General features: G+C 42.0%; 1 protein-coding gene across 3 annotated transcripts in view; it reads left to right on the forward strand.

Moving 5' to 3' along the window:
- Positions 1–25,257, forward strand: part of SHPRH (SNF2 histone linker PHD RING helicase) — a 125,977-nt gene that overhangs the window by 72,903 nt on the left and 27,817 nt on the right. For all 3 annotated transcript variants that reach the window (XM_039532356.1, XM_039532358.1, XM_039532357.1), the window contains exons 17-23: positions 3,035–3,142; positions 4,256–4,398; positions 7,992–8,165; positions 8,447–8,509; positions 9,677–9,902; positions 14,446–14,589; positions 15,643–15,744. In XM_039532356.1, the coding sequence (XP_039388290.1) occupies positions 3,035–3,142; positions 4,256–4,398; positions 7,992–8,165; positions 8,447–8,509; positions 9,677–9,902; positions 14,446–14,589; positions 15,643–15,744 (960 nt within the window). The remainder of the gene's footprint in view (positions 1–3,034; positions 3,143–4,255; positions 4,399–7,991; positions 8,166–8,446; positions 8,510–9,676; positions 9,903–14,445; positions 14,590–15,642; positions 15,745–25,257) is intronic.

Consider the following 25,257-nt stretch of genomic DNA (forward strand, 5'->3'; position numbering starts at 1 on the left):
AAGCTACAAAATATCACAAAACAAAAATAAATCAACTGAAAAGTACTAGGCATTAATTCTAATAGGTTTTCCCTGCTTTAGCCAGCTGATAAGGGAGAGGACAAATCCTTCCCCTTAGATTTCCTTTGGTGCAAATTCCCCTTACTTCTATACTTTGCCGTGACCAAATATGACAGGCAGGGACCTGTGAACCTTTTATAGACAGCATCACCTTTACCTTGTCATAATTGCCATGGTTTGTTGGAATGTTCAATTAGTGCATGCATATGTCATTTTGTATGCATATCTCTTGTGTGTGAGGTTTCTCTAGTATTGCATTGAATAGGATGTTTTTTTCTGCAGTGAATTAAAATAGTGATGGAGATTAAATTAGTTTAGGCATTATTTTAAGCTGGAGGACATGTACCATAAATTTTCATCACAAAGTGGAATTGTTTTTCTCTCTTCAAAAGCAACTATGCATAAACAGATTTATATATGCTTCTTTTCAAAATTTAAATTTGAAAAAGGCATATTCTCATAAACTGTGATTATACTGTTACACTAATAAAAAGTCTTTGATAGCTAGCCCATATCTTTGTTCACCTGCCACCAATTTAGACTCTGCTTTGATACTTTCTCAATAGTGCATTTAGCTTCCTTTTCTTCACTTCCACTTCTAGAACTAGAGAAATTGCTTTACCATTCTTTTTTCATCTTTTTCTCTTGTATCATAGCACAATCATAGTGCTTTATTACCTTTTTTATAAGATATGCATACCAATAATTTGAGCAAATCTCCATTTTCTTTTTGAGGGGATTAAAATATACATATTTGGGGCATAAATTGGTCTTAAACTGTGCTTATAGGTGCTGCTAAATTCCATGATCTGCTGTCAAAATTTTAACAAGGTGCCCTCAAAATTTCTGCCTCCATCAGAGATGATACATGGGGGGTTGCTTCTACTCCACTTCACTCAAATTCCATCAGTTCCATATTCTGCTCCTCACCCCACTCTGATTAATTTCTATCCATCCATGTACTTTTGTTTTGGCTCCTACATGCCTTCCTTACCTGTCCAGCTGTTCCTCATAGCAACAAAAATAGTGGTAGGTGTGTTGTCCTGTCATCTCTGATCGTGGAATGATCAGGCCAGAGGCTTTCTGGTGATGGGCTCAGTAGATGGTTGGGACAGAATCACTTTTTAATATTTTATGTGAGAAAGTCTCCCTTACTGCTAGTAGTGCGGTGTGGGAGGAGCAGGCATCAATCTCCCCTAGCTTGTATGAGGAATGGGGGGAGCCAAAAGAACAGGTCTTCTGTGGCTGGTAAGGAGACTTGGGCCTGGTCTACACTGGGGGGGATCAATCTAAGTTATGCAACTTCAGCTACGTGACTAACGTGACTAGACTAGACGTGATAAATCGACCTCTGTTGGATCAATCACTGCCCGTCAATCCAGCAGATAATGTAGACAAGCCCTTAGTGGGAAGGGGATAGGTATTGGAGATTTGGGGAATAGGACTTCAGAGGCCTGATGCTCCTTCCATTTATACCGATGTCCCTCCTTTCATTGACTTCACTCTTGATTACCCTAGTGTGAGAGAGCAGAATTGGGTCCCCTCACATTAAGAACTCTTCATACCAAAGTTGGGGCCAGGCAAGCACTATCAGGGAGGAAGTTGGACTGTGGCAGCCCAGTTGCTTTATTTCTTGTAAACCACTTGCTAGGGTTTGAAAAATTATATCTTTTTATGCTATTGTCGCAAGAAAAAGGTCTATAAATTTAGCTTTCATTTTCAAACAGAAAAATTGAGATTCTTCTTCATTGTCCTCTTTCAATAAAGTGCTGTTTTCCACCCCTATGAGTCTCTCTCTAGTTTCAGTGACTAAGCTCCATCCATACCAATAATGATGATGATTCCATAGTAATGGAAAATTGAAGTGAAACTTAACCAACCCCAAAATGCAGAAAATAGACACAAATATGACACACTAAAATTGTGGTGAGAGGTACTACAGATTTTATTGACCATTTATTTGCGAAAACACATGCCAGTAATCTACTTGTTAACCTGACAATAACATATTGCCAAACTAGTGCCAATACTACAATGAATTTTTGTTCGCAGAAGTGCTTCTTACCAAAAATAAGGAGTTCATCATCTGATTTGCCTAAAAATAGCAGAGACACAAGGTGGGAGAGGTAATATCTTTTACTGGACGAAGTTCTGTTTCGAGCTTTCGAGCCACACACAGCTCTTCAAATCTGGGAAAGGTATTCCGAGCATCACTGCTAAATGCAAGGTGGAACAGATTTTGTTTGACCTGAAATTAAACATTTAGATTAGATTTGGAGCTTTTTATATATCTTTAATAAAGTCGATGGACATTTCATAATGAAAAGGAGTTTTGAATCAAAATATTTTGAAAATGTTAATGAAATGTTTTGATTTTTTTTCCAGTTTTTTTAGGGTTTTGTTTTTTTTCTGACCAAGACAATTTTATGAAATGTTGTGGTCAAGCCAGATATGCATTTTTCTTTATTTTAAAAAAAAAAGTTTTTTGGCCTAAAAATTTCTTTACTCAGTATGTTGCAGTTAGGTGTGATGTTCAGGTAAAGCGTTAAATAAATTGCTGTTCTCTGACTTAGCAATAGCTACTGCTGTGTAGGTGCAACAGAATGGCTGAAAGGACACAGAGAGAGGTTTAAAATCAGAATTCCTTGACTTTTTTGAATTTAGCTAAAGTCATTTTTCATCACAGGTAATACAGTTTTAATGTATTAAATTTATTTCTTCTCTTTAGAGAAAAAAATTGGTAGTCAGCCTCCTTCTGGCCTACAATTTGTCAAACTGTACTGTTCACATATTTATAATCTCATGCAATTCAAGCTCTTTTAAAGAAAAAAATACAAATTGGATTTGCAGAGAAGCAAGTACAGACCTTGGGTAACCAACCACACTCTTGGACTAATGCAATACAGTAGCTGTTTAATTATTCTTTGTAAATATAAATGGCTGATGCATATTTTAAACTCTTATTTGCATATAGGCTGAACAACTTCGACAACATTATATGAGTAAATCCAATGCAGAAGTTTCAGAAGCTCATCAGGCCTTGCAGCCAGTGCTACAGACCATTCGTGAGCTCCAGAGAAAGGCAGGTGCCTCTTTGGCTTATGATTTTTGATTTACTAAGTACTTTTAACCTGTGTGTCCTAGATTCCAAGTATTATTTAATATTTGTAATGTGGTAGCACCTCATACCCCAATCAGAATGGAACCCCATTGTGCTGAGCACAGCAAAAACACACAACAAAAAGATGGTTCCTATCTCCAAAAAGCTTACATTTTTATTAGTTGATGAGCTACAACAAATGGACACAACAAGCAGATAGGAGGAACACAGGGTAACTGAGAAAAATATAATAAAGCAACTGCTTTATGCCTTTTCCATTGCATTATATTACACATGTACACACTTGCCTCTTGAAATTTAGGCTAAGAATCAAGCTATAAGAATAATACCATACTGGCCTGGAAGATACTACATTTCTATATTTTAAAAACTCAGCATCAGGTGGAGTCTCCATTCCTTCCTAAGGAACTGTTCTTCCAGGCAAGTATATCTCAACAGCATTAATTCACTGTGACAACTGATGAGAAAAGGTGTAAAAGAAAAATATACCGATGAAATGCTGATTCGGCTATACTATATTACAGTAAATAAAGACATAGACCATTAAATAACATATGAGCAAATATACTTTCCCTTTCCATCTACATCCACTGTCTTTTACATTTTGAAAATTACTTCAGTCTTTTTCATTTTTTCATTGGAAAAACAGCCTTGTTTCTCTCATTAAAAAGTCTTTTATTCCTCTCCCCTTTCTTTTCCTCCTAGCAGTCTGTGTTAAAGGAGGAAAAGGGAGTTATTCAGAATGGAAGGAAACTTCCAAACTACTCCACTTATGCACATGCTATAAGATGATATTTTTCTTCTCTTGCATAGATAGCCTACCTGTGCCTTATATGTAAGCAATTTAACAATAGTGACGTAATTGAAATTTACAAGGAGGTACCCACTAGTTATTCTGGATATATTTGAGGGCAGAGGTGGGGTTTTCCAACTGTATCTTTATCTCCTGGCTGCTTCCAGTAGAATTTACCAGTCCAGGCAGAATATGATCCAGAGAGCAAAAAAGCTCCTACCACAGCATGCAAAGTATTTACCTGTTAAGAGTGTTCATGAATAAATCTCTCTTGCATACAGATACATTCTGGGTCGCCTTGGTGGTTGGACGTGATCCAGACAGCAATACAATATGCCATTGATGAGGAGCTTGTTCAGCGTGTGCAAAATGAGATAACCAGTAACTACAAACAGCAAACTAATAAACTCTCCATGGCAGACAAGTAAGAGAATAAAATACAAAATAGCATAATTAATACACTTAACTCTGCTCAAGTCTTCTAATCAATTTGTGCTAGCAGATGCAATTAAGTGCCAGGCACTTGTGCTTCAGAACATCTGCACTGCAATTAAGTTTCAAAACACACTTCAAAAAGGAGAAACTAAATATAAAACTTCAAAAGAGAGGGGCCTTGGGTTTTTCCCCAGACAAGTATTCATTAAAATGTTCTCCTTTGTATAATCTATGATGGTTTTTTTTTTAATTTCTGTGTTCATGCAACTGCTGAGCAAAATAATTAAATGTTAATTACATTGGGATTTAATGTTCTCTGAAACAAACTGACTTGCAATTTATTTTGTTCCTCTAGGGATTCACTTGCATCAGTTTTGGACCCCTATTGGGGTCTTTCCATTTCCCGCTTTGCAGCTTCCCATTCTTGATACCATTTTCTGGCCAACAAGTTCTGGATGGGTTTCCCACTGCAGACCATCAGTACTGCTTCCTCTATTGGAATTGTCACCAGTTACTTCCTCCCCCATCATCACCCTTTTCACAAATACCTGCAGTCCCAAGTTCAAGAGTGCTGCCTATGCAACACTCCCAGCTCATGGAGCAATAAATTATGTTTGTCCTGTAAAGTGGTGTATAGATGAGTGACTAGCATTTACTGCACTTATTAACAGTCTGGCTTCAGATACAGGAACATGAATTGTAAGCAGTTGGGAAAACTGAATATTTGCCTGTTTTAAAAAAAAAAATACTGAAATGTGAATTGCTTATAGGATAACTTCTATTTATTTACTCTACATTGCTATAAACAAACATAGTTCTTCACAAACAAGTGAAAAACAGTACTCTTACTCTGAATTGTTTAGTCATAAGACTTGGTCATGCAAGATCCTGAGTACTGATACAGCAAAGCACTTAATCACATGCTTAACTTTGAATTACACCGAAGTATTGTAAAAAAAAAAAATTAAAAATTTTTTTTTTTACTTTTTATAGCTTTTCTTTTTCCATACTCAGAGTTGTGTTGAGAAGGAAAACAAAGAAATTCCACCCATCACTCATGGAACATCCATCTTATTTAGAGCTATCATTTGAGGCCAAGGGTTTCTCGTTATGCCGCTGTTCAACATAGCCTGGGAGAAGAGAATTAGAAGAGATGTGTGTGTGGTTGCCATTAGAGCATGCCAAAAAAGGATGATTCCCTTTCCACAAAAAAATTGGGTGTTTGAGAAAAAAGTTTCATTCAGAAGTAGGACCAAACATCAAAAATGTGAACGTTTTCACAGAGAGGAGTTTCCCAAAACATAAAATTTCTTGAACCTAAAGATTTTTTCAGCTTCCTGGCTTCCCCTCTGGGAAGGCTTGCAACAATTTCCCAGGTGAATTTGACAGGAGCCTTCCATCCCAACTATTGGGGAGATGGGGACGCCAGCATGCTTGGCCTCTATCCCACAGAGCTGTGGGGGGAGCCAGGCAGAGTGCCCAAGTGCACTGCTGTGTTTCAACCAGAGTTTTTGTTGAATCTGTGATAGACTCATTGAAATATTTCACTCTACCAGACTAAACTAAATTTCATCAGAAAATTTCTGGCCAGCTGTACTTGCCACTACATATAGTGTAAGAGGAAATAGTTTTTTATTTAAAATGGGCTAGTCAGAAAAATCTTGACAGTTTTTCTAGTTCTGGCACTGGCAAGCTGTGACCTTGGGCAAGTCACTTTTTTCTTTCTGTGTCTCAATTTCCTCATTTGTAAAATGGGGGATAATGATACTTGGTACTCCTTTGTAAAGTACTTTAAGATTTGCAATAAAAATACTCCAGAAGAGCTAAAATATTTTTATTATTATTAAAAATGCAATGGTGGAAGCAGCAAGCAGGGCTGGCTCCAGACCCCAGCGCGCCAAGCAGGCCCGTGGGGGGGCATTGTCCTGGCAGGGCGGCATTTGGCTCCAGCGGACCTTCCGCAGTCATGCCTGCGGGAGTCCACCGGAGCCCCGGGATGAGCGGACCTGCCGCAGGCATGACTGCGGAGGGTCCCCTCTTCCCGCGGCTCCGCTTGAGCTCCCGCAGGCATGACTGCGGCGGGTGCGCTGGTCCCGCGGCTCGGACGGAGCTCCCGCAGGCATGCCTGCGGATGCTCCACCGGAGCCACGGGACCGTCCTCAGGCACTTCTGCCCCGGCCGCGGGACCGGGCGCCGCCCTGCTTGGGGCAGCGGAATTTCTAGAACCGCCCCTGGCAGCAAGTGCTATCTAATAGCTGAGTAGTGGAGTTGGCTGACCCAAGATACAAAGTGGGATTTCTCTCTTACATTTGGAACACTTGGCAGCTCAGATTATATTATTAACTCAAACTTAAATGCTACCCATGTGTTTACAAAATACCCTGTTGGTAATTGGTTAGCTCTCCCATATGTGGGTTTTATTTAGTTGCAGAATTCCAAATTAGCCCTAAGTATTGCTTAACTAGATCCTTTAAACAGCTACCATTTTCTAACTTTGCTCAGCTTTACACAGGTGAACTTATCCTTCTCTAACTTGGCTCATTGTACTTTTGGAATGTTTTGGATCAGATTTTCACTAAGAGAGAGATCTATTTAGAAAAAATATATATACTGTAGAACCTCAGAGTTATGAACACCAGAGTTTCAAACTGACTGGTCAACCACGCACTTCATTTGGAACCCAAAATACGCACTCAGGCAGCAGGACAAACCCCCACTTAAAAAAAGGGGGGGGCAAATACTGTGCAGCACAGTATTGTGTTTAAATATAAACTACTAAAATAAGATGGGGAAAGTTTAAATAAAAAATATTTGACAAGGTAAGGAAACTTTCTGTGCTTGTTTCATTTAAATTAAGATGGTTAAAAGCAGCATTTTTCTTCTTCATAGTAAAGTTTCAAAGCTGTATTAAGTCAATGTTCAGTTGTAAACTTTTGAAAGCGCAACCATAACATTTCAGAGTCATGAACAACCTCCATTCCTGAGATGTTTGTAACTCTGAGGTTCTACTGTAAGTGCTTTTAAGGATGCCAAGTTGAGCAGTGTTCTGGCATCCAAAGCGGTGTACCCAAAGAACAATTACAGCATGGGCAGCAACAGTTCACTTCCCTCATATTGCACTGGCAGCAGACTGTGAACCTGATCACGAGAAATACCTACGTTTTAATAGGTGGTTCATCTTCATGCTTGTTCAGTATTTTATCTCTGAGAACTAGAGTAACACATGCTTTGTGTCTGTTGGTTTTATGTATGTGTGTCCACTGTGAACTGGACTGAGACCACCAAACTCATTACTCGCTGGCCGCCAAACACAAATCAGGTAGTAAATATTTCAGGCACTACTAACCTTGACCAGATTTGAGACAGTGACCAAGATGGTATGTGCTATTTCCCCATTTCTAAAATCTGAGCCATTTTATGTCACTGACTTCAGTGGGAACTATTCAGGATGGTGAGCATTACACTTCAGGACTGGGCCTTAAGTAGTTTCACTGCATACTGCAATTTATTTCTTTCTCTTTGTGAAAATCTTGAATTAGGTTTTGACTTGGTGTGCTATTATGTGTTTTTGTTGTTGGTCAGGTTCCGTGACTGTAGAGGCCTTCAGTATCTGCTCACAACCCAAATGGAGGAGGTGAAGAAGTTCCAGAAGCTTGTAAAAGAAGCTGTGAAAAATCTAGAAGGTCCTCCCTCTAAGAAGGTTATTGAAGCTGCTACTATCTGCCATCTGCGACCCGTTAGACTTCCTTTGAACAAGTATGTCAAAAACATTGTTTTTGTAGGAGGTGTTTTTGAGAAATCCATCTTCTTTTGGAATAAGAGGAAGAAAAAGGAAATTGAATTATTAAAGCTCCCATCTTACATGAGATCCATGTAAACAGACCCTCATGTCTGCATGGATCCAGTTTGTGGGATCAGGCCCTATGTTTTTTGTTTTTTGGTTTTTTTTTTTAAATTAAAATGGAGCTCCTATTTTTTTCCACTGAGTAGCTGAAAATTTAATGAGCCTATTTTCTTTGCAATCTCTTGTATCCTAGTTGTGTCTTCTGTAAGGCTGATGAGCTGTTCACAGAATATGAGTCAAAGCTGTTCTCTCATACGTGAGTACTTAGTTTTCACTCTTATTTTTGTGGTTCAAGGAAAATTTTGTTTTGGAAATTAAAGTTTTAAATATAAACATCCTTAGTCTAAAACCCTTGTTTTGGGAGCAAACTATTTTAACATATTCTTGCAAAGAGAATCAGTATCAATGTTTATAGGCAGTGTCACTTTTAGATGCATGTTTCATTTAAAAAAACAACAACACTCCTTTATAAAATGAACAAATAAGTAGTGCTGTTTTCTCATTCGGGGTTTATGATTTGAAAGACCACAGAGCTAAATTTTCAAAACGTTCTCAGCTTCTTAATATGCAGATTTTGTAATAGTATGTTCAGCTACACAGTCTGTATGGGCAAATGCTCTTTTGTATGCATGCAAGTCAGGAGTCCTCAGAGAACATGGCTGTTTGTTACTTTTAATTTTTCTAAGTAAGAGTACAGTCTGATAAATTAGATGATAATCATTATGGTAGGGAAGGGAGTTGGGAAGCTGTTGCATTGTCAAAGATTCTGTGTTGGGGTAGTAGATTTTGAGCCAGGGTTCCTCCTCTGCATCTCTTTGCTCTCAGTCCAGGGAGAAGTTAAATATACAGAAGTGCTATTTAAAAAAATTTTTTTTTACACTTGACACTTCCAGTGTCCTTAATAACCACTCTAAAAGTATGATGTCCAATGCTTTGCAAGAGCTAGTATTGAGTGCATAGCTGACAAGGTGGCCTGCACAGTATTCATACTACCAGTATCTAACACGCTGCTTTCAAGGCACTGTGGGATAACCATAATTTAAAAGCAGATACACAAATGAAAACTGTGTTTTCCCTATTTTAAATTATGAATATGTTCTAAACCAGGAGTGTAAGACTTGATGTTAACCAGAATGTGAATAGTACCACAAGCTGCTTACATTTTGGTCCTGGATGATTATTTTTATTTTGCCTTGTTAATATATCCTGATTGTCAATGTGGCCATGTTTTACAGTTCATAACAAATAAATAGCAAACAGCGTGGTAGTTTCATATATATACATTGCTATATTAATATATGTAAGGTATGTATATATCTTAAATATAGCAAATGTGTATATATAAATGTAAATATAGCTGTGTGTGTGAGTATAAGATACTCACATATCTAGTGACAAGTGTTATGTTTTGGTCTATTTTAAGTGTGAAAGGCCAGATGGCTATCTTCGAAGAGATGATAGAAGATGAAGACGGGCTGGTTGATGACCGTTTGCCCACCACAAGTCGAGGACTATGGGCAACAAGTGAGACAGAGCGCTCCCTAAAAGCCATACTGTCTTTTGCCAAAGCTCACCGAATGGATGTTAGACTAATTGAAGAAGGGAATACATTTCTGGAACTCTTTGAAGCATGGAAGAAGGAGTACAAGGTACAACGCATAAGATTTTCAAGAAACATTGCAGTAGTGTATTATATGTAACATGAACATAAGCCAAAATTTTCAATTTAGATGCCTAAAGTTAGGACTTGTCTACATGTAGATTTTGCACAGATTTAACATTTACCAAAGCAAGCTATACTGATATACACACTTCTGTACCAGTATAATTGCATCCATTGCAGACTAAACCAGTTAATCTGGTTTTCCTGATGTAGTTCTGTATTTAGTAGGGGTCATCAAATCAGATGTCTGGCCCATTCATTGCCTCAATTGACCTTCTGTCTCATATCAATCAAACCACCACACCTGGTGTTTTCACAGTACTGTTCCCCTTTTGGGGATAATTTATTATTCTAAAATAACAAAACCATACAGCCCTCACCTCTGGACTCATTTAGTTCTTTTGGTTTATAACAGGCTTCAGCATGCATTTAGCCCTCCCTCTAGACTAAAAAAATTGTTTACCACAGCTTCACCTTCTGTGACTCTGGGAGCTCCTTCATGCCCACTGGCAAAGGGTAACTATACTGTAACACGTCACACCTGACCCACTCATTACCCCCAACACAGTGTTGTCATAATATGTATCTAAAAGGTGTCACGTAAGGTATCATATCTAAACTGGTGACATGCAGGTCCTGAAAATCATTGCATGGTTTGTGTACGGGTTGTATACAAATACTTTTATATGTGTGTGCTGGAAATATGTTCCTAAAATGTGCTTGGGACCCAGTGTGCACATCGAGCCTGTGGATGTGGATTCCCCTGTCTGACTGGCTTGATTACAGACTGAGGACAGTGAAGGTATATTTACATATAAGGTAGACAAAGTAACAAGCAATGGAGGAAGGAGTTTAGTGAGCTCACCGAGGGGTCAGAATCTGCCCCTCCAGGAAGCCTCCTTGGCTCTTAAGGCAGAGACAATGGACTTTGGGTAATATAAGGGGAGCAAAAAGACGTTTTAGTTATCCGTCACTTAGGCAACATAGGGTACAGCCTGTGAAAGTTTGATCCCCTAGGTTGGAGGGATAGAGATGCTGGTAACTGGGTGTAAATAAGAAAACTGCTTAGGCAACAATTGTAATTTTCTAAAATTAAGTTTTAGTCACTAGAAAACATGTTTTATTAACCATACCTCTCTCTCTTTCTCTGGCTTAGTATCACTTAAATCTCTGTTCTTCATTAATAAGCTTATTCTTGTTTTATTGCAAACCCATCTCAGTGCTCTGTGTTAAAATGTAAGTGTTCAGCTAGTATGCATGCTGTTTTGAGTGTCACAGGGAGATTGACTGGACACTGCAGAGACACATCTCGGGGGAACTCAGAAACTGGGATTCACGTATTGCTACCTGCAAGGCCAGTTTTAGACTGGCAAAGTCTCGAGGAATTTGCTGGTAAGACTGACAGGGTGGAGTGTCAAGGAGCTGCTACACAGCTTAACAGCAGCAAAGCTCTCACTTGCTGAGACAGAGGGGTTAACCCAGTGGCTTAAAGTTCTGGGTGTCCTGAGCAGAACATCACACCTTCCTTATAATCCTCCCACGAGGTTTGCTTTGCAGGGGGTGCATGGATCAGCCTTCATGTTGCACTTTCTGTCAGTACCTGATCCAGGCCAGGGAAGCTTAAGGATCCAACCAGCGGACCAAATTTGGTGATGAATCCTAGTCACATGCCACCTGTGGCACTTTGCATATACTCTAAGATGACGACTCCTTTGCAGCCCCTTTAGCTGGAGCTTGTCTTTCAGCAGACTCCTGCTTCCTGATGGTCTCTCTCCCAGGCCTTCTGTCTTATAGTTCTGGAGAGTTTTCACTCACTTCTTCCCAGCATGCTCCCCAAATTCTCACTGACTAAAGCCAGGCTGCCCTTATAGTCCCCAGCAGGACTGGTTCCTAGTCATATGTTCCCATCACAGGTGAGACTGAACTCACAACTGCTTCAGAGAGCCATCTTACTCTGTGACACTGCAGAAACTACACACAAGCTCTCAGGCATCTAAAACAATATTTAAGCTCCTGATTTTCAGAAATACTGAGCACTCTGTAAATCCCACATGTTCTCTGAAAATCAGGCCACTTTTATTAATTGATTTGAAAATGTTGTTGATAGTTCTTTATCATGCTTCACTATTATATGTGCAGAATTTAGTGCAGTTGGCACAGAGAGCACTATATTCCTGACATGAGCCACTCATTTGTGGCATTAGTGCATTTCTTCTGCTGTGAGAACAAATAGTATCTTCATGTTCTATTGCTTTGGGAGGCAGAAGGGCTAATATTGCCAATGACAATGCAGATAGTACATTTCTGACTCCATCTGGCCTGCCCTGGCAACATTGATTCAATTGACTGTGCTACTCAAATCCACTTTGAGTTGGGAGAGCACTGCTACATATATTATAGCCCTTATATATCTAGAACTAACTTTTCAGTTAATGATCTCAACAGACCTTCTTTGACCCTACTCTGAAATATAACTGCTGCATTTAAGGAAAAGGACAGATAATGTCAGTTTGCTCTAGGATTCATTGTTTTTGCGGTATAAATGTAAATGTTTTGTCAGTGCCAGTTCTTTGCAGACAAGAGGAATGGGAAATGTACGTGTTTCTTTTCTAATCACACAGGTTGGCTTGACAGCTTTATTTAAAATTGTGAAGGCTTGGCCGGTGTGGACAAAACACTTAACTTGCTTAAACACTCACTAAGAAAGAAGAAAACCAAAGTAGCTGCATGCTTTTCTATTAGTGAATGGTAATTGCAGAGCTTTTGTGCAACTACTCTGCTAAAACTGTATGCAGAGATGAACGTTCCGTACATATACTTGATGACAGTCGGGGGACTCATGAGAGAAGACTTTGCTGGTGGCATTCTCTGTGACTGGAAATAGTGTATTAGTGACATCATCCAAGGAAGCATCTGAATTGTCAATGAGAATGGGCTTATAAGCTGTCATTCCTGGTGCTTTACCTATTTTTAAAAGCTGTTTTGGTTTTATTTTCCTTCAGGGTGGGGCTGGGGAGGGCTTGTAGGGGCTATAGCCACCCCAACATTTTCCTGAGGGCCTCCCCCCAGTAGCCACCCTGTGGCAGCTGCTGCTCTCTGGCCACCCAACTTTGAAGGCAGAGCAGAGAGAGGGGCAACTGCTGGCTGGGGGCCCACCTTCAGCAACAGCACTGAAGTAAGCCTGGATGGGGAAACAGGGTGCCTGAAAGCAGCCCCCAGCTTGTGTCCCCACCCTCTGGGAAGTGCTGCCCTGGGCAGGTGGAAGATCCAGGGTTCCCACAGCGGCCCATGTTTCCTGGGCAGCTCTTACCCCTGGCCGGTGCCAGCTTCCCGCCTGGCCAGGGGCAGGACCTTGAGGGGAGAGAAGGAGAAGAGGCAGGGACAAGGAGAGGGGCAGGGCCTTATGGCGAGGTGGGGCTAAGGCCCACCTCGGCCCCCTACTGGGAAGAGGCTGGTGCCACCCCTGTTTTCCTTGTTCGTTGAAATAACCTCAAAGTGTGACCTATTTGTCTAACTTTATGCTAGTTTACATGCAGAGTAATTCTGCATTTGTAGGTGTTAAGGTGTGGGCTCCAAAAGTAATGCTTCAGTGCTTTTTTTTTATTATTTAGAAACAAAAAACAAAACAGTGCCAGCAGGCCAGCATTCAGGAACATCCTTACAGTAGCAAACCAGTGTTCTCTCAAGGTCAAATGTCATATATGAAGGTAGGACTCTTAACAGAAAAAATTGGGGGGTAGTTCCTTGGATCTCAACAATGTCATAGAGGGACTCTTGAATAAAATCATTAAAAGTTGAGGAAAGATGCATAGAACAAAAAGGTTTAGGCATTAAAAAAAAACCTAAATTTGTCACAATATAATCAATTAGGGATTTGAGAGAACACCAGGAAGTGTGACAATTTGCAATATGCTGGTTTTCTATAAATATTTAAAATTAGGTAAATAACATTTGAAATACTTGCTGTTCCTCAGGTGAGTACAACCCAGTGACTTTGTTTTTTTCTCTTACCCTTTTCTGTTTCTCTGTTATCTAGAATGGTCAAATTTTTGCATATCAACATTTACAAAAAATGGTATTGTCACTCAAGTGAACAAAATACTTCATGCTTCATCTAAGAAACTGTGCTTTTACTACTTTATGCTTTGCAAATATTGCTACTAGTTTTCTCATTTCCCTTCGTTTTATTCAGAGAGTATGCTTAATCAAGCAGAGGCAGCTGACCTGTACATTTTTGGTTATGTAGATTTTTGTAGTTATATTTCATTGGAGAAATTTTGTGGGGGAGAAAGTGGTGAAAAGTCAATTGAGTTCGTTCATTACCACACATAAAGAGTTGGTGGAAGAGAGCAGTTTATTCCTATGATCCTGTGCAGTTTTCTGTTCAGAAAAAGTTGTGGCCAGATTATTGTGAAAATCTTCTCTCAAAAGATTCAGGTTGAGAGTGTACCGCTTATAACAAGAAGCAGCAGTCTACAGGAGACTCAACCCATAGTTCTGTTATTAATTCATTTTGTTTTTTCCTGTAGTTACTTCATGAATATTGGATGGTACTGAGGGATCATGTGTCTGCTATCGATGAACTTGCTATGGCTACAGAACGGCTCCGAGTGCGTCATCCTGATGAGCCAAAGCCTAGCCCCCCTGTTCTTCACATCATAGAACCACATGAGGTAAAATATTTGAGTCAAAAAAAAAAGGGGGCAGTTGTGTTTTTCAAGAGAGAAAGTCAAAAAAGGGACTGGCATTTTAAGGATGCCCTATGAAAGTATAAAAATATATTAGCCCTAATGCATCTTTCTCTGTCCTTCCCTCGTCTCCTAAAGCTTCATTGTTACTATGTGGGTGAGGGTACTCTGCTACTTTTACATGTCCCTCAGTCTCCTTGCTGCTGTGATACGTGCATGTGTGTCTCCACTGCTCTGCTCTTCCTCTCAGCTTTCTGGCTGCTGTGGGTGATATGTTTCTGATGCTCTGCTCTTCCTTCAGTGACTTTCTCAGCCCTGTTTTAAAGGGATTTTACCAGGCAATTGAAATCCAAAATTTAGGTTTTATTTAAAAAACAAAAGTTTTACAAAATCTAATATTTATTAGAAATGTGTTCTCAAAATTGAAAGAAAACCGCTTCTTAATTGGTCTTCAGCCTTACTACTCCAGTAGTGCAAGCTTGTGCTAATACATAACAAGTAGAAAGCGAAATTGACTAGAAACCAAAGTGAGCGTGATATCTCTTGTCATTGAACAGACTAAAAGAAGGGCAAAGAGATTACATTTAAATTAAATTTTAAAAATTCTTGTTCAGGTTCACAAGTCATTTGTACTGCCAGCAATAGACCAGAGGATCATTTATGTTCTAAATAAAATAAATAGTACAAATGTTTCACTTTACAGGGGTTTGGTGATAAAGGTTAATAGTTTGTTGTGTGAAATTTCTGTTGCTTGCAGTGAAAGTGAAGCAAATTGCAACTAAATTAAGTTGTATTTATCGCCTGTCTCACCCATACCAGAAAGAGAAAGAATGAACATTCAGTTGCTAGCCTGGAGAAATTTTAGAATGAAGAAATTAACTGTCTTGTGTCTCAAAAGTTTAAATGAATAGTTTAATTTCCCCCCCAAAAATTATGTACTCTACAAGTATTTTAATGATCCTTTTAAGATTTACTCTGAAACTTATCAGACACCACCCTGTGATGTGTGTACACACTTAATGAATGCTGTTTTTGCAGGTAGAACAAAATCGAGTGAAACTTTTGAATGACAAGGCAGTTGCCAAATCACAGCTTCAGAAGAAACTAGGCCAGCTCCTATATCTTACTAATTTGGAGAAGGTAAGGTATACAGTCCCTTGTTTGATGTTACAATATAGTACAGGGGTAGGCGCCCTATGGCACATGTGCCAAAGGCGGCATGCGAGCTGATTTTCAGTGGCACTCACACTGCCCTGGTCCTGGCCACTAGTCTGGGGGACTCTGCATTTTAATTTAATGTTAAATGAAACTTCTTAAACATTTTAAAAAAATGTATTTACTTTACATACAACAATAGTTTAGTTATATATTATAGACTTGTAGAAAGAGACATTTTAATGTTTTTAGAAGGTATTACTGGCACGCGAAACCTTAAATCAGAGTGAATAAATGAAGACTCGGCACACCACTTCTGAAAGGTTGCCGACCCCTGATATAGTAGCACCCTCTACTGCCCTAATGGAGAGGAGGAGTCCGTCAATGTTTTTTTCATTATAAAAAACATTTTTACTATAATTGTTGATAGAATTGTGTGGATACAATTTTTAAAAAGCATTTGCTGAGCATGTACACTAATTGCTTTTCATGCAGATCTTGAACTAAATATATATTATAGTATTGAACCATATTATTCAAATAAGTGAAAATGTTCACCTAAGCATAATCAAGTATATTTGGAATTATGAAGCTTTAATATGAAAATTGAAGCTGTAATATAGAATGAAGACTGTTTAATGTTTTCATGATCTCCCAAAGAGACACTACTGTGTGCTGAGACTATGTATTTACAAATATACAGAACTTGCTTTAGTCTTAAGTGGTTTCTGTTGTACTAGATTCAAATCAGTGTTTGGTAAGGACATAAGAAAGGCCATACTGGGTCAGACCAATGGTTGATCTAGCCCAGTGTCCTGTCTTCTGATGGTGGCCCATGCCAGGGAATAAAGAGAGCAGGGAAATTTCGAGTGATCTATTCCATCATCCAATCTAGCTTCTGACAGATGGAAGTTTTGGGCTATCCAGAGCATGGGGTTGCATCCCTGATCATCTTGACTAATAGTCATTGAAGGACCTATCCTCCGTGAACTTAACTAATTCTTTTTTTAACCCAGTTTTGTTTCTGGCCTTCACAACATCCATTGGCAATGAGTTCCACAGGTTGACTGTGCATTGTATGAAGAAGTACTTCCCTTTGTTTGTTTTAAACCTGCTACCTGTTACTTTCATCAGGTAACCTCTAGTTCTTGTTATGTGAAGGGATAAATAACACTTTCCTGTTCATTTTCTCCATGGCATTTATGGTTTTATAGAATTTGTTCTTGCCCCCTTTAGTCCATAGGTGTTGTAACTAGGGTTGTTGGGGGTGCTGCTGCACCTCATGGCTTGCAGTGGTTTCCATTATATATTGGGTTTACAGTTTGATTCAATGAGTCTCCGCACCAACACTATACAAATTGTTCCAGCACCCCTTCCTTAGTTATCTGTTTTCTAAATTGAATAGTCCCAGTCTTTTTAATCTCTACTCATATGGAAGCTTTTCCATACCCTAATCATTTTTGTTGCCCTTCTCTGTACCTTTTCCAATTTTAGTATATCTTTTTTGAGATGGGGCGACCAGAACTACACATGGCATTGAAGGTGTGGGCATACCATGGATTTATATAGTGTCTTTATGATATTTTCTATTTTATTATCTATCCTTTTCCTAATGGTTCCTAACATTCTGTTAGCTTTTTTTTTTTTAACTGCCACTGCACATTGAGTGGATATTTTCAGAGAACTATCCACAGTGACTCTAATATCTCTTTCTTGAGTGGTAACAGCTAATTTAGAGTCCATTTTGTATGTAAAATTGGGATTATTTTTTCCAGTGTTCATTACTTTGTTTATCAAAACTGAATTTCATCTGTCATCTTGTCCAGTCATCCAGTTTAGTGAGAGCCCTTCGTAATTCTTTACGTGTAGCTTTGGACCTAACTATCTTGAGTAATTTTGTATCGTCTGCAAATTTTACCACCTTTCTGTTCATCCCCTTTTCCAGACCATTTATGAATATGTTGAGCAGCACAGGTCCCCGTACAGAACCTTGGGTGACCTCGCTATTCACCTATTTCCAAAGTGAAAAATGACCATTTATTCATACCCTTTGTTTCCTATCTTTTAACAAGTTGCTGATCCATGAGCGGACCTTCCCTCTTATCCTTTGACTGCTTACTTTGCTTAAGAGACTTTGGTGAGGAACTGTGTCAAATGCTTTCTGAAAGCCCAGATAGCCTGTATCTACTGGATTACCCTTGTACCCATGCTGCTTCTTCGAGTGCTGTCCCTGTGGGTGCTCCACTCTAGGTGACGGTGCATCCCGGCGCCGTTGATCAGAGATTTTCGGTAGCAGTGCCTGGTTGGGGCGCATGCACCCAGATGGTATCACCCGTCTAGTTGGAATCTTCCTGAGTGCGTGCGCCCCACACCCTCCTCAATTCCTTCTCAACCATCCTCGGCCGAAGACGGATCCCGGGGCAGTGCTGCCTTCTCTTCCCTGGTATCTATAGGAAACTAATAACATAGAAATAATTATTAGTTACATCCCAGTTGTTTCCCTTCCTTTAGTGTAGTTACATAGTTAGTTACTTAGTTTAATAAAAAAAAAATCCTTCAGGCTTGTCTCCCGTTGAGACACTCTCCTTGGCCATCTCTAATTCATAATGCCAGGAGCTTCAGGATTCAAAAGATGCATCTCCTGCCAGGACTCCATGCCATGGACAGATGGGCACTCATACTGTGTGAGGTGCCTCGGGGACACCCATGTCCCTGTGAAGTGTCTCCATTGCGCGAGCCTTGTTAAGAGCTCGTCTCGACAGGGACCTGCGGCTCAAAATACTGATGATGGAAAAATCCTTACAGCCGCTTTCGGAGACGGGAAAGGTTAAACCCGCTCTGACACACTCCCAGATCGGAACCGGTGGGCAGCCTTGCTTCACCCTCCCTGGAGCAGAGGCAAGAAGCAGAACAGTCTCACAGGAGAGACTTTAACAAGGGTAGGGGGTCTCCCACCAGATCCCTACCCTCTGTGCTGACAGCACCAAAGGCAGGTGCCTCAGCTTTTCTAATGCCTCAGCCGCAGCTCGGACAGAGCGCAGAGGCAGGGACCTGACCTCTATTGAGGAAATTGGGTATTGAGAGGGAGAAAAGCAGTAGGAAAAGGGACAGTGTGGAAAAGCCAAGGCTGCCGCATTAAGGGGGGGGGGGTTACAACTTGGCTGGGGGGGAATGGGTTGGTGGGACAACAACAAAACACAACACACAACAAACATACATACAATAATACACACACACCACCAACACACACCACACACACACCCACACATACACACCACCACCACAGACCCAAGACACACACGGGACAGACACACAGAGAAAGACAGAGAGAAGCCAGCCCCCCCACTGGCCTCAGCACACCCACCCTTGCTTTCACCAAGAGCAGCGGCTGCAGGTGTGGCAGCAGCACACAGAGACAGATTTCTCACGGAGACAGGACACCAGCCCAACCCTCAGGCAGCAGCTCAGAGGCAGCCGACAGATTCAGAGCAACAGAGCAGTGATCAAAAACAGTTAACAGACAACAATTAACAACAATTAAATTAACAAACAATTAAACAATAACACAGCTAAGCAGCAGCAGTAAGCAATTGCTCACACAAGTAATCCTGATATCAATCCTAGATATTTGAGTAGATATTTGGTACCAAGAGAGGAAAATAAAATAAGAAGATAGATAAGCTAACTGTCAGATATCAAAAGCAAGCACTCCACCAGCAGAAGCAGAACAGACACCAGCAGGAGCTGACAGGGCACAGCAGACACCAGAATCGAACAACGACAAAGACACCCAAAGGAGTGCACGCACGGAGGAGGAGACCCTGGCCGGCGAGCCCTGGCGAGCAGTGATCAGGTCCTTCAGCACACCACGGGACACACATTTTGGGGAAACCTACTTTTTTTTTAGAGGTCTCTCACTGTGTGATTGGCTGATTGGCTCCTCCTCCCTCCTCCCTTCAGGCTGCTGCCACCCCCACCCACGGGGGAAGGATTGCACACACACACACACGGTTGACAAAAACACAAAACCTGACCTGAGATGACTGGGTCCAAAAAGGAAAAAAAGAGTCGAGGCAGAATTAACCACCACCTCCAGACCGACCCAAAAAAAAAAAAAAAAAAAAGCAGAATCAGGCCTTCATACACAGAACACAGAACTAGCTGACCTTAGATGCCACAGCAAAAAAAAAAAAAGAAAAAAAAAAAAAACACAGGATCTGACTCTGTTTTTGGTGGTTCCTACTACCCCAGCTTTTTTTTTTTACCAGCCAGTTGGATTGAGGGATGAGGCTCTCTGCCTCCTATACAACATGATCTTTGGTCAGAAGATGGGCTGCCTTGTCCTTTTAGCAGGACAAGATGGCCGTGGACCGACAATTGGCCATCCAGAGCCATAACTATGAATCGGATTGCGACAACCTCCTGTGTCAGGAAGGTCCTTGTGGCTCCGGTCCCCTCGGCACCGCAAATGGCCACGGTGCTGGCAGCGCCCGCCTCCTGGGCACCGGAAACGGCCGCGGCGCCGGCAGCGCGCCCCTCCTGGGCGCCGCAAACGGCCACAGCGCCGCAGCGCGCCTCCTCGGCGCCGCAAATGGCCGCGGCGCCGGCAGCGCGCCTCTCCTGGGCACTCAGGAGGGTGGCACTCAATCAAGATATCCCCTTTCAAGAGGTTCAGGAGATGCAACACAGACTCCTCAGAATCCTTCAACAGTCTGCACCCTCAAAAATCGCGCTCCCTATAAACGAAGCACTCCTGGAGCCGGCTGACACTTCTGGCAAACCCCACCGTCTTTAGTACCAACTTGCAAAAAGGCCGAACGTAAATACTATGTCCCTGCTAAAGACGCTGACTTCCTATTCCTCATCCACCACCCAACTCCCTGGTCATGGATGCAGTTGCACAGAGGACGAAACAGTCATAATATCAACCCACCCCGCAAGACAAGGACCTTAGATGCCTTGACGTCTTGGGCTGCAAGGTTTATGCGTCCTCCACACTACAATTCAGAATTGCAAACTATTCTGCACCCCTCTTCAGTTACGACTTTGATATTTACAATAAACTTTTGAATTTGCCTCCTACATTCCAGAGGATAGGAGAGCAGACTTCAAATCAATCCTGACTGAGAACCAACTGATTTCTAGAACGGCCCTACAGGCATCTCTAGACATGGCAGACACAGCAGTCTGTACAACTGCAACTGCTGTGGTTATGCGCAGATCCTCATGGCTCTCTGCATCTGGCATCCCCAAAGAACTGCAGACCAAAGTGGAGGATCTCCCTTTTGATAAGGACAAACTTTCTCCTACCCTCCTACCCTTCCCCGTCCCTCCTCAGGGACCTTTCTCATGACCACTTACTTCGCACAGAAGTGGCGCATCTTCTACAACTAGGTGCAGAGGAACCTGTGCCATCGCAAAATCAAGGGACAGGTTTCTACTCCCGTTACTTGCTAACTCAGAAAAAGACTGGAGGATGGAGACCTGTACTAGATCTACACCGACTGAACAAATTCGTGAGGATACAAAGATTCAAGATGGTCACACTGGGCACAATAATACCTACACTGGATCAAGGGGACTGGTTCACAGCTCTCGACCTACAGGATGCTTACTTTCATATATCAATCCATCCAGTTCACAGACGCTTTCTCCGATTCACAATCGGTCGCGACCATTTTCAATACAGGTTCTTCCTTTCGGACCCGCCACAGCACCGAGAGTTTTTCCAAGACTCTAGCCGTAGACGTGGCTCATCTCCGCAAACATGGGGTCACGCTGTTCCCCTATCTGGACCATTGCCTCATCAAGGCGAGACACTTCAAGCTACCCGTTTTGCCATCTCCCTCTTTCACAGCCTAGGCCTCCAAATAAACATCCAAAAATCCACCCTGACACCTAAACAACAGATCGAGTTCATCGGAGCTCATCTCGACTCAATCCAGAGCAGGGCCTTGCTCCCATATCACAGATTCCTTGCTATCACGCAGCTCAAACGTACGCTCTTTATTCATCCCAGGGCACAGGCAAAACTCTGCCTACAGCTTCTTGGTCACAGGACAGCCACCACCTTCATGGTTCACCACACCAGGCTACACATGAGATGTCTCCAGGGCTGGCTCAATTCCAATTCCAAACCCAACAGACACACCTTACGAATGCTGCTAACTCCTCCTCCCAATGTTATAGCTTCCCAACACTGATAAACAACTCCAGAAAACCTCTGCACAGGGGTTTCCTCCGGCAATGTTCCCCAACGCTCATGCTCACCACGGACGCTTCCCTGATTGATTGGTGAGCGCATCTAGGGGAACACAGGGCACAAGCCCGGTAGTCCGCATCAGAGATGCGCCTACACATAAATCTCTTAGAGCTCAGAGCAGTGAGGCGAGCATGCCTTCACTTTCTTCCTCTCATAAAGAACAAATCTCTTCGGGCATTAAGAGACAACACAGCATGCATGTACTACATAAACAGACAAGGGGGAGCCTGATCACATTCCCTTTGCAGGGGAGCCATTAAACTATGGAACTGGTGCATACGACATCGAATACAGATCATCCCTTCCTACCTACCAGACTGCCACAACACTACTGCCAACTCACTCAGCAGGCACTTCTTGACACAACATGGATGGGAACTGTACCCCGCAGTACTCCAACAGCTCTTCTCCCTCTGGGGCACCCCATCAATAGATCTCTTTGCCACAACCCAGAATCGAAAATGTTCCCTTTTGCTCCAGAGTTAGACTCGGGACTGCATCCCTAGGAGATGCAATCCTCATACCATGGAACAGCTCCCTCCTGTACGCCTTCCACCAATCTCTCTGTTACCCAGCGTTCTTCGGAATATTGCGGACGACAAGACCCAAGTCATCCTTATTGCCCCAGTTTGACCAAGACAGATGTGGTATCCCTACCTACTCTGCATGTCCTCCCGTCACCTACGGGCTCTCCCCAACAGGCCAGAACACATTTCCCAGGACAACGGACGGGTCCTTCGCCCCCAGCTCCAAAAGCTCCACCTCACAGCCTGGTTCTTTCATGGTTCCAAACCCATGAACTAGCCTGTTCGGAGCAAGTCCAATATGTCCTCCTACACAGTAGGAGAGACTCCACTCGTAACCTACCTGCAGAAGGAGAAGCGTTTCGCCCTCTGGTGCTCACGTAATCACTTAGCACCCAATAACGTGACCCTCCCTAATATTCTAGACTACCTCCTGAATCTAAAACAGGACAGACTTCCGCTCAGCTCCATCAAAGTGCACCTGACGGCGCTTACCACCTTCCATGACCTATTAGACAGTTATTCATTCTTTACCCACACCACCATAAAACGCTTTCTAACGGGCCTGAAAAATCTATACCCTGAAATTTACCCAACAGCGGCTGCATGGAATCTTAACCTCGTTCTTCATGCTCTCATGAAACCTCTATTTGAGGCCTTGGCTACCGCTCATCTCCATACGTCCATGAAGGTGCATTTCTTAGTTGCCATAACATCAGCAGGGAGAGTTGGTTAAATGAGCGCCCTGATGGCCCACCCTCCCTACACAATCTTCTCCAAAGACAAAGTCACTTTGAGACCACATCCTAAATTTCTTCCTAACGTGGTATCGACCTTCCACCTCAACCAACCTATATACTTACCTACTTACTATTCCAAACCTCACAAGACTCTGCAAGAGGCAACCCTGCATACTTTCAACCTCAGGCGAGCAATCGCCTTTTATTTAGACAGGAGTAAACCATTTCATAAGTCGCCATGAGTCTTTGTTTCCATTACCGAAAGATCGAAAGGGACGGCTATCTATAAACAACATCTATCCAAGTGGATCTCTGACTGCATCAGATCCTGTTACCGTGCAAAGAACCTTCAGCCGCCCGACGACATTAGAACTCATTCCACTAGAGCCATGTCGGCATCCATTGCCTTCTTACACAACATTCCCATTCCTGATATCTGCAAAGCAGCTACATGGTCATCCGAACACACGTTTGCAAAACACTATGCTCTAACGCAAGACACCACGGCAAATACAATAGTAGGTCATACAGTACTATCTTCAGTACTCCCTGCCGTATCTCCAAAGTCCCACCGGCCATAGTGGGTACTGCTACACATTCACCTAGAGTGGAGCACCCACAGGGACAGCACTCTATTAAGAAGAGAACGTTACTCACCTTGAATTAACTTTGTTTCTTCGAGTTGTGTGTCCCTGTGGGTGCTCCACTCCCTGCCCTCCTCCCCTCTACTTTGGAGCACTGTGATGACTCTCCACGGTAGAGAAGGAACTGAGGAGGGTGTGGGGCGCACGCACTCAGGAAGATTCCAACTAGACGGGAGATACCATCTGGGTGCGTGAGCCCCAACCAGGCACTGCTACTGAAAATCTCCGATCAACAGCGCCGGGACGCACCGTCACCTAGAGTGGAGCACCCACAGGGACACACATCTCGAAGAACCTCAGTTACTGCAAGGTGAGTAACTTTCTCTTGTTGACACCCCTCAGAGAATTCTAATAGATTGGTAAGGCATTTTTTCCCCTTTACAAAAGCCGTGTTGACTCTTCCCCCAGCATATGGTGTTTATCTGTGTGTCTGATAATTTTGTTCTTTACTCTAGTTTCAACCAGTTTTTCTGGTACTGAAGTTAGGCTTACTGGCCTGTAATTGTGTGTATAGCCTCTTTAGCCTTTTTGAAAAATCGACGTTACATGAGAGATCCTCTAGTCATCTGGTAGAGGCTGATTTAAGCAATAGGTCCTTGTCTTGTTGATGGAACCTATTCTACCAACACAGCAGGTATATAAGTCAGTCTGCTGGTACTGATTTCCTAGCTACCTCTGCCAGGGCTTTGGAGCGGAGCCCGGAACTGGAGCATGGACCAGTAGGTTTTTGCCCGGAGCCAGAGTGGAGCAATTAAAAAATTTGATTGCTCCAAATCCCTGACTTCTGCCCATTCTTGCTAGCTATCCTAGTGGTGAATCTCTCTTTCCAGGTGTCATCTTTCTCTTTCACTTCTTGGGACCCCCACATACCACAAGGTATTATGGAACATTCAGAAACCCATAGTGCCCTAAGCTTTACTCTGTCTGATGGTTAAACACACTTTCTCAAATATTGGGGTAGTCCCGCCAGCTTCAACTTTTGAAAACAGTCATCTATCATCTCTAGGCACTTACATCTTACTATTTGCTTCTATTTTCTTTTTATGCTTTTACAACTTGAAGCTACAGATGGGTCTAAACTGGAACTCTGATCCCAAACACCCTAGGACTTTTGGAGGAGGTTGAAATCTGGAGCTTAATCACAATCCAAATTATGCCACTTGGCTCAGTCTATTGCATACAAACACTTACATTTTTTTCAAAACTGATTTAAAAAAAAATTGTCTCATGTCTGAGACTTCCTGTGTGTGATCTAGGGGGGAAAAAAATGGCGGTTTGTTGTCTGAATGGGTGAGCAGCTGCATTATGGACACTTCAGAATTTGAAGT

Source organism: Mauremys reevesii, linkage group 3, assembly GCF_016161935.1.
Source record: "Mauremys reevesii isolate NIE-2019 linkage group 3, ASM1616193v1, whole genome shotgun sequence".
NCBI lineage: Eukaryota > Metazoa > Chordata > Testudines > Geoemydidae > Mauremys > Mauremys reevesii.